Source organism: Physella acuta, unplaced genomic scaffold, assembly GCF_028476545.2.
Source record: "Physella acuta isolate Inbredline_101_S28 unplaced genomic scaffold, ASM2847654v3 ptg000648l, whole genome shotgun sequence".
Classification (NCBI taxonomy): domain Eukaryota; kingdom Metazoa; phylum Mollusca; class Gastropoda; family Physidae; genus Physella; species Physella acuta.
In genome coordinates this window covers 508,630-517,968 of record NW_026732167.1, presented here as the reverse complement: position 1 = coordinate 517,968, position 9,339 = coordinate 508,630, and the positions used below count along the sequence as shown (strand labels likewise).

Here is a 9,339-nt window from a genome sequence, read left to right as displayed (position 1 = left end):
GACGACATGTGTGATGAGATGGTGTGTGTGGGGGGGGGGGGGGGGGCTGGCACGTGCTGTGGATATTGACGAGGGGTGCCCAGCTGCGTCAATCCGTCTTTGTTGTGAGCTGTAGATTCAAACATCTGGCGGCACTGGGGGGGGGGGGGGGGGGTAAGAGGGCGTGTGGCGGGGTGGGGGTGGGGTTGGGTGCGACAATAGGGAATTAATTACTGGTAGTTCCAAGACTAATCTAGAACTACGTGTGTTGTGAGCGGATGTGAAATATGTGCGGGGATTTGCGTGTGTGGGGACGGGGTGAGAGAGGGGAGTGTGTGTGGGGGGGGGAGGAGTTAAGTGTGTGTATGGATGAGGTGTGAGGTGGTGTATGTGTGGGGAGGCGGGAGGGTGTGTGTGTGGGGGGAGCGTGTGTGTATGCCTTTATATCAGTGTATGGTTCATTAAGTCATTTGCTGATGTAGCTGGTGTATATGAATGACCTAGTCTTGTATGAAGAAAAGATCCAGTCAAAACATTCGAAAGAAACCCTTCAATTTTGTTTATAGCCTGGTCTCTCTGCCCATAACTTTATGAATAGAATAACGTCATCATAGAGAGAGTATGACGTCCAGTTTTTCTCCAGAGGGGCGGGAGGCATTTGAAATATTCGGGGGGGGGGGGGCGGACACTGTCTCAAGTATATATTTTCTATATAAATTCCATTTCGTTTTGGGGAGGGGGGGGGGCGGTGGATTTTCTTCGGGGGGGGGGGGGGGGGCGCCTGGAAATGCCTGGAAGAAACTCTGATGACGTCATCTATGCATATAACAGTGCATTAACCTCAAATAAAGGTATGTCGTCAGCAGTGTTACCGACCTCTGGGCTAATGCCACAGTGGTCGGTCAGTGTCAATTATCGTTTTAAATCATGACACTAATCAAGACGGTGTTGGTGTTAAAAAGACTGGAAAAGTTGTAAAAAGACGTGTAGTGATGTAACACAATGTGTGGTATATTGTTTGGTTTGAAGGTTACAACAACACACTTTAACGACGTAACCAAAACAAACTCTAAACATTGTTTCTTTCAGGCATTTTTTCTCCGGAACTATCCTTCCCCATTCCTCCCCCCACCTTCGCTCCCAGAAGAGATGCCTGAAAGAAACTCTGACACCAAACCACAAACCAAACGACGAAAGAGTACACACAATCCACATTCATCAAAATACAAAGTAAAAAATAAATTTCGTATTTTTTATTTTATTTGAATCACAGATTTAAAATCAGTAGTAACAAAATAGCAGGTTCAAAACCATATTCGGCCACATGAAGTTAAAACAAAATGGTATCAAAACACACATTCATTCCAAAAAAAAAACCCGAAACAAACTGGAATTGTATCACTCATTCAAAATAATCCAAGTTAAATCAAATATTTCATTCATTTCAATCACAACTAACTAAATATATTATATTACAAATTCATTCCATAAACGAATCAAACTTGAATTGTATCACACATTATATATTCAAAGCAATCCCAAGTTTAATCAAATTATCATTAACTTTCAATATTCATTAACTTCAATCAGAACTAACTTAATAAATCACACATTCATTTAAAAAAACGAACCAAACTTTAATTAAATCACATATCACACATTCAAAGCAATCCAAGTTGAATATTCATTCACTTCAATCAAAACCAACAAAATAAATCACACTTTCTTTCAAAAATGTAATAATCCATGAGAATACACAATCATTCACATTTAAAGCAAAACAAATCAAACCATACTTTGCATAAATCATATAGAACTCAATCAAAGCGCTTGATTGTCTTCGTATAAGTATGCCAAACGTTTTGTGGTTAGTGAGGGAAAAAACTTCCTAATACATTTTGGGTCTTTGTTGTGAGGAATAGTTTGATGGTGCCAGTCTTAGAATGGGAGTTTGGGGACGTCCTGGTTGGGGGTGTTAGAAATGTCCTGTGTGGGGGTGTTAGAAATGTCCTAGGTGGGGGTGTTAGAAATGTCCAGGGTGGGGGTGATAGGACTACATCTGTCAGTGGTTTTTTGATTAGTTGTGTGGTGTAAAAATAAAAAAAGACCACCTTAGGGGAACTGATTGAGCACAAACATAAGACAAACAGTGTTTCTTCCAGACTTTTTTCTTCGGGGGGATGGAGGGGGGCACTTGATATTTTCGGGGGGGGGGGGGGCGGGGACAATGGTAAAAGTATGTTTTCTATATAAATTCCATTTCGTTCGAAGAGATGCCTGGAAGAAACTCTGAAGACAAACACAATACAAACATAAGACAAACGATAGACAAGACAATCAGTAAAATATAGCACAAATATGTCCTTGGTCTAAACTCCATCCTAACCGTTGCTTTTAAACCTTAGTTTAAGATTTAATATCTATTTATGTAATTAAATTTCTCTTAATTAGCACACTGCTTTGTAGTTGTAGTTGTTGGGTGTGTTGTTGTCAATGATGATGTAGCATAGACAACATACTAAGTACCTACATGTTAGTTTTTTTTTAGTACGTCATAATTTTTCAATATTGCGAACTTTGCGTGATATAAGCGCTCCCTTACACGAGTTCCTAAGACTACGTTACGGTAACGACGATTGGGGAGGGGGAGGGGGTCGGGCGTTAAACGTTAATTAATGTTGGCGTGTGCACTGCAGTGAGCCATCAACCACCTTTTTTTTTAAAAAAAACAGCTCACCTTTTGTTAAGGAAATTCTCAAGACAATTCACACCTGTAGTTTTAAAAGGGGGGGGGGGGGGAAACAAGAAAAAAATAAAACGTGACAAAAAATTTCTTGACACTGAAGTTTTAAGGGAGTTTCGCAATGTGGTTTCAATCACCGTGGGACTGTTTACCAACATACCTGCCCGGGAAAACGAAGTTAATTTTCAAAGGAAATTAGACAATGTTTTACTACGATTTTCCTTGGGTACCTAACTAATGATCGCGTCAGTTAAACTGGTGGATTATGGATAATCTGACTTCCGGTGAATGATCGATTAGGGTTAGGGGTTGGGTTAGGGATTGGGTTATGATGTAATGTGGTTGTCGACAAGTAAATACTTCAGATGTGCAGTAGCAAGGATGGGAAAGTTATATGTATTTTTAAAATCAGCAACATATTGTTGTTGGGATGTTAGGTTGGATGGTGTTTGGTGTCATGTTTGGTTCTTGATGGCATAGTAGGTGTTATGTTAAGTGCTAGGTATTATGTTGGTGGTTGGTGTTATGTTAGTGGTTGGTTTTATGTTGGTGGTTGGTGTTATGTTGGTGGTTGTGTTATGTTGGTGGTTGGTGTTATGTTAGTGGTTGGTTTTATGTTGGTGGTTGGTGTTATGTTGGTGGTTGTGTTATGTTGGTGGTTGGTGTTGTGTTTGGTGGTTGGTGTTAAGTTGGTGGTTGTGTTATGTTAGAGGTTGGTGTTATGTTGGTGGTTGGTGTTATGTTGGTGGTTGTGTTATTTTGGTGGTTGTGTTATGTTAGAGGTTGGTGTTATTTTGGTGGCTGGTGTTATGTTGGTGGTTGTGTTATGTTAGAGGTTGGTGTTGTGTTTGGTGATATGTTCGGGGTAGGTCTTATGTATTGTGTTACTTTAGGTGGGTGGTGTTATGTTGGTGTTTGGCGTCATCTTAACGTTTAGTCAGAGTGCTTGTGTGTGATTGCTAAAATGTGAATAGACAGACCAGCCTCTAGTAGCCATTGTGCTCATAGTCTCTGAAATATAATGTGTATTGATACGTAGTTAATGTGTCTGGTGCATCTGTAATGTTAAGGCTAACGGCCAAGTCGTTACCAAGCTATTGTACTGGTAATGAAATGGTCAATCTGTTGGTGTGTTAATGGTCCAGTTGTTAAAGTGCTAATGGTTAACGGATACTGTGCTAATGTTTAACGCATTATCCAATGTTTTTAATAACCCTGACCATCCACTGACCTCTGGGCTAGTGCCACAGTGGTCGATGGCTGTCAATCATTGCTTCAAATCATCATGACACTAATCAAGACTGTCTTTGTGCTCGTTTAATTAAAGCTGCGTCTTAAAGTAAAATCTTTAACAATCGGGTCTAGCTCGTAAGACAAAAGTGGTTTTAAGACAAGATGATTGCAGTTTTGAGTTGGTTGCTGAGAAGTCAAGACATATTCAACTAGATACATGTGGTAACATTTGATCAAATGTGCTAACAATTTAACTAAAAATAAATAACTCAAACTAAAAAGCCTCATAAATGGCTTATAAAAATTCGCTTCTTTTATGCCTTTGAAGAACCCCAGGTGTGTAAAGGGATGCAACTCCTTCACCGGACTCGATTTCTGGCAGCTCTCTTTAAATGAGCCCACGTAATTCCAGCAGCCCTTGCTTCTCTTTCTACTGTCCTTCTTTAGGATTGCTTTGGCCGAACTACTTTTTCTTTGGGGATTCCAGTCTAACGCTTGCCTTGCTATGTTGTCCTCCTCCTTTCTCAGGACTTTCTCGTCAATCCCCATTTGTGTCAACCGACTGTTGCTTTGTGGTTTACCATAGGTCTTCATTAGACATTTGATATTTTGTCTGGCTAACTTATCTGAACAATTTGTCGTACACAAATTACATGTCATGTAATTAAATGGATGAGTTTAGTATTGTTTTGTCACTAGAGGCATGTGTAAAGACTTACAAAGATTGTTTAAACTAGAACAAAAAACAAAATACAAAAAAAAAAAAAAAACAGGAGCAGCTGATTCAGAAACGGTACAATACATTTTAAGTAACATTTAATTTTAAAATATTTTGGCATTCAAAAGTTTTGGTAAAACAATTTTGACTGTGAGGGTGTATAACACGAATAAAGCGTGTAAAAATTTGTTACAAAAAGACAATAAAAATACATTAGATTGGGAAAGTAGGAAAGTATGCATCCGGCTCTATGAATCATTATTTTAGAACTTTGTTATTTCAGAACTGGACAGTCCAAAGCCTGGCTTAAATAGTCTAGTACTGGTTTCATACCATGCAGAAATACTCACGAACATGCATAAGTACTCATACTTACAACACATCTCTATCAATTTTTATCACTCACACACATACTATTATATTCCACAAACTCACATACATACATAACATATGTATTTAGGTTGCATTTAAAAAACACATTTTTTACAGCCCAAAATGTTGTTTTTCTTTTGCAAATTGGCCGTCAAAGTCGGCAGTGACTTATTTATCTCCTCCAAATCCGGCCTTCAAAGATTTTGTTTTTGTTAAAAATGATTGTGCGAATCAATATTCCACAGAATATATCACTTTGACTATGTATGCACATAACTTCGTGGTACGAGTTTTTAAGTATTCTTTTTTATAATACCTGACACAAACAACATCACTAACTCATCCATGAAAGTCAATACTACGTCACTGTGGTCAGTGCCGTCGTCTGGCCCGCCCCTCGGTCTGTATGGTGCTGGTGCACATGTCCACACACTCCGCGAAGGTCAGCGGCGTCCCGATGTGCTCAGACGCAGACGTGTAGTCCAGGTCGGCCAGACGTGCTAATGACATGATGTAGCTGCAGGCTATACGCAGGATGGCTAGTTTGGAGAGTTTTTGATTATGTGAGTAGGACGGGACCGCCCGCCGCAGGGCGTCGAAGGCGGCACTGATGGTGTGGACCCGGGTTCTCTCCCGGGCGTTGGCCTCGACCCGCCGTTCCCTGGTCATGTTTTTGTAGTTTTTCCGGTGTTTTCGCGACATTTTCTGCCCGAGGGTGAGGTCTTCTGGTGACTGGGCCCGGGAGGAAGACGCGTCATCGTCGTCGTCGTCTGATCGGGAACCGCTGGCGTTGTGGATGGACGGCTGGTGGGTGGAGGTTGACGCCGCGGTCGGGCGAACGGTGGTTGGTTGGGTTGACCGGGGTTGAGATCGTTGTGGGGTTGAGCTTTTAGGGTTGTCTCCCGAGTCTGGGTTGGACGGGGAGGAGGATGAGGTGGTTGCTGTGAGGGAGGAGGTAGAGGAGGAGGTCTGGGCCGCGGCGGCCGCTGCTGCTGCCGCGAGGTAGCTGTGCTGGAGAGGGAGGGGCAGGGCGGGGAAGGAGGCGTGGAGTCCCGGGTGGAATGGAGGAGCGCCGAAATACAGTCCAGGCACGTATCCTAAAGCTGAAGGGGGTAATCCCGGGAATAAGGGATGCATGAAATGCGGCGGTATACTGCTGGGGACGGCGGATGGGATGGTGGGCGTTGAGGTGGATGTCGAAGAGGATGCTGAAGCGTCTTTGGCACCGTCGACGTCGCTGCTGCTCCCCGAAGAAGACGTGGACGATGAGCTTCTTCGCGGAAGTTTCGACTTTGATTTAGAGTTCGGGGAAACCCGTTTAGAATTCCCGTTGACGAGTTTTTTCCCTTTTTGAGGTTTCTGCGCCTCGTTACCGACACTAACTTTTTCGTCGGTGTTCAAAGTTTTAGCGCACAGTTTCTTCACGACGGCGTCGGCCCGTTTCTTGGGCTCGCTGAGCTTCCGTTTGTTTTTTTTCGTCGGGGTTTCCGACAGGTTGAGCGGGTGCCGGTCCTCCGACTCCGTCGGGGAGGCCGGCGAGTCGCTGTCGGCGTCGGAGTGGCGCTGCGGGAGGCTGTAGTCCAAGGTCATCGTCTGCTCCGGCCGGAGAACGGGGAAGTGGTGAGACGGGTGGTAGTGCAGGTGAGGCAGGTGGGTGGTGACTAGGTGGTGAGGCAGGTGACTGTTGACCAATTTGACACTGCTCATGGTGGTCACCATTTGGGCAGGAGGTGACTCGAGTGTGTGAGGATGAAAATGGTCACCAGTTCCGCTTGTTCATAGTGCTCACTAATTGAGCAGGAGGTGATTCAAGACGATAGAAGAAAATGTCACCAGTTTGTTTATATTGGTCACCATTTGGTCAGGAGGTGACTCATTGCGTTTGAAAAAAAAGTGTCACCAAATCCGCATGTTCGCAGTGGTCACCATTTGAGCAGGAGGTGACTCAAGATACACACACATACAAAATGTCAGCAGTTTGACGCGTATCCTGACATCCAGGACCAAGGCCTGACATGACATTGAGAGATGATTCACTGCAGTGATATCAGCAGGTCAGGTCCCTCCAGGGGGGGGGGGGGGGAGGGGGGAGGGGCTATCAATCACGTGATAAAGGGGAAAAACTGACTTACGTGTCACGTGACATACGCACCTGTCCAACAGACGTCTATTCTTTCACCTTGTTGTCACACTTGATGAGGTTGATGGTGGGGGGGGGGGGGGGGGTGGACGTCACGAGTCACGAGGTGTATGGTATAGAGGGGTGGGTAGCGGGGGGTGTGTTTCTTCAAGGCAGGTGGTCAAAAGATGATATCTAATGACGTCACACCAGCTACCTTAGCACATGGGTTGTAAGAAAACAACCACCGCTTTAGAAAAAATTCAACCACCTTCCTTTTTACAAATCTCAACACTAAACTTGGCTCAATAACATGTTACGTTCTTCTGTACCACAATATAAATAAATCCATCCTGTTATATTCGAAATCATGTAAATCCACATATTATAAATCCAACGTCAATATTTTACGTTTTATAACGAAAATTCAGATTTGAAGTAATTAAGTGTACTCGTTCTTAAATCATGTATAGTCCACTTACTTTACTTATACGATCTAATTTCCAAAAGTATAAATTCTTGAAAGAATGTCAGTTTGGAAAAATATATCTCCACATTGAATAAAACAATTGAAGTTTGTTACATCCATCAAAGTGATAAAAACAATCCTGGTAGATCTAGAAGAAATGTGTTTCTTTTGTAAAGAGCTGCACTTCAACACAGGTCGCTTGATGCACAGACGCGTCGCAGTGAACAGTAATCAAAGAGATTAATAAACTCCACACTGGTATTGAGGTCACCACCTGGCAGAAGGGAACACTATCCAATCAATCACACAACAAGAGTTGCCGTCCCTGTTTGTAATCGTAACTAGCGAGCTATGAATAACGGAAGAGAGAGACGGCGCGAAGAGAGAGAGGGAGCGAGAGAGAGGGAAGAGAGAGTTTATAGAAAACTGATTTCGTCGTTACAGAGACTATAAACACACGCACGGCAAGGCCCGGGTCTACGATAAGGCAAGAGTGATCCCACTGTCGGCCTGCCCACCGCCAGTTCGCACTGCTTATGACGAGCGGAAAAAGTCTTTTTCGCCAAGCAGAACTGCGATCGTCTGCCACTCTTGTTTACCCTGCGACGTTCACTCCCCCCCCCCCCCCCTTGGGCTGCCAGATGGTACAAGCCACACACGGGAAGGGGAGAGGTGTGTGGTGGTGGTGGTGGGTGGAAAGAGAGGGGTAAATCCCTTTCGGCTGTGAGCTATTTATTGACTTTAGTCTTTTCCAACGCCCTATCTTTTACCAGGAGGGGGAGGGGGGGCAGGGGGGGAGGGAGTCAGTGGCTTCCCCCTTATCTACCTGCCGCGCTGATCGGATCAAATAGCAGCGGGCGGCACGGGGGGGGGGGGGGGGGAGGGGAGGTTGGATGGGGTGATCACTCATGCTCATAAGAGGTGTCCGAGCTAGTGTTAGCGGTTAGTGTTATATCGTATTAAGAGCCACACTGTTTGATCATAATTATGGTTAGGGTTTTGGCTAACGGTAGGTAGGAGTGATCGATGCAGTTTGAGTTTAGGTTTAAATTAGGTTTGAATTTAGGGTTGAGTTCAAATTTGAGTTCAAATTTGAGTTTAGGTTTAATTTAAGGCAGTGGCGTAGGCAGGGGGGGGGTTAGGGGGGTCATAACCCCCCCCCCCCCCCATAGACCCCTCGGTATATAAAAAGTATGAAGGGGGGTGCAAATCGAAAGTTTGAGTGGGGGGTGCAAATCAAAAGTTTGAGGGGGGGGGGGTGCAAATTGAAAGTTTGAGGGGGGAGGGTGCAAATCGAAAGTTTGTCCCCGGGAAAAAAATTGGAACCCCCCCCCCCCCCCTTGAGACGATTCTGGCTACGCCACTGATTTAAGGTTAGGGTTTAGGTTTAATTTAAGGTTTGAGTTTAAGGTTTAAGATTTGAGTTTAAGTTTAACTTAAGGTTTGGATTTAGATTTAAGGTGTGCCTTAAGGGTGATACTACTGACGGCTGATTGGCTGATAGATCGATATGAGGGTAAAAAGTTTGTACATACACGACATTAATTATTTAAAGAGGCGGGTGTTCGCTGTGGGTGCAGATGTACTAATTAATGAGAAAGAATATCAAGCTTGGTGAATGCTATCTTGGAATGTTGAATAATAGGTCAAGTAGAGTTGGGCAATAATTTGCGGGTAACAGTTAGCGAAGCGTTATTTTTTTATAA

General features: G+C 43.8%; 1 protein-coding gene across 1 annotated transcript; it reads right to left on the bottom strand.

Moving 5' to 3' along the window:
- Positions 1-4,723: 4,723 nt before the first annotated feature.
- LOC131948524 (transcription factor ATOH8-like) lies at positions 4,724-7,121 on the bottom strand. The gene has a single exon (XM_059310085.1). The coding sequence runs from the start codon at positions 6,762-6,764 to the stop codon at positions 5,418-5,420; it is 1,347 nt and encodes a 448-aa protein (XP_059166068.1). The 5' UTR covers positions 6,765-7,121; the 3' UTR covers positions 4,724-5,417.
- Positions 7,122-9,339: the final 2,218 nt, after the last annotated feature.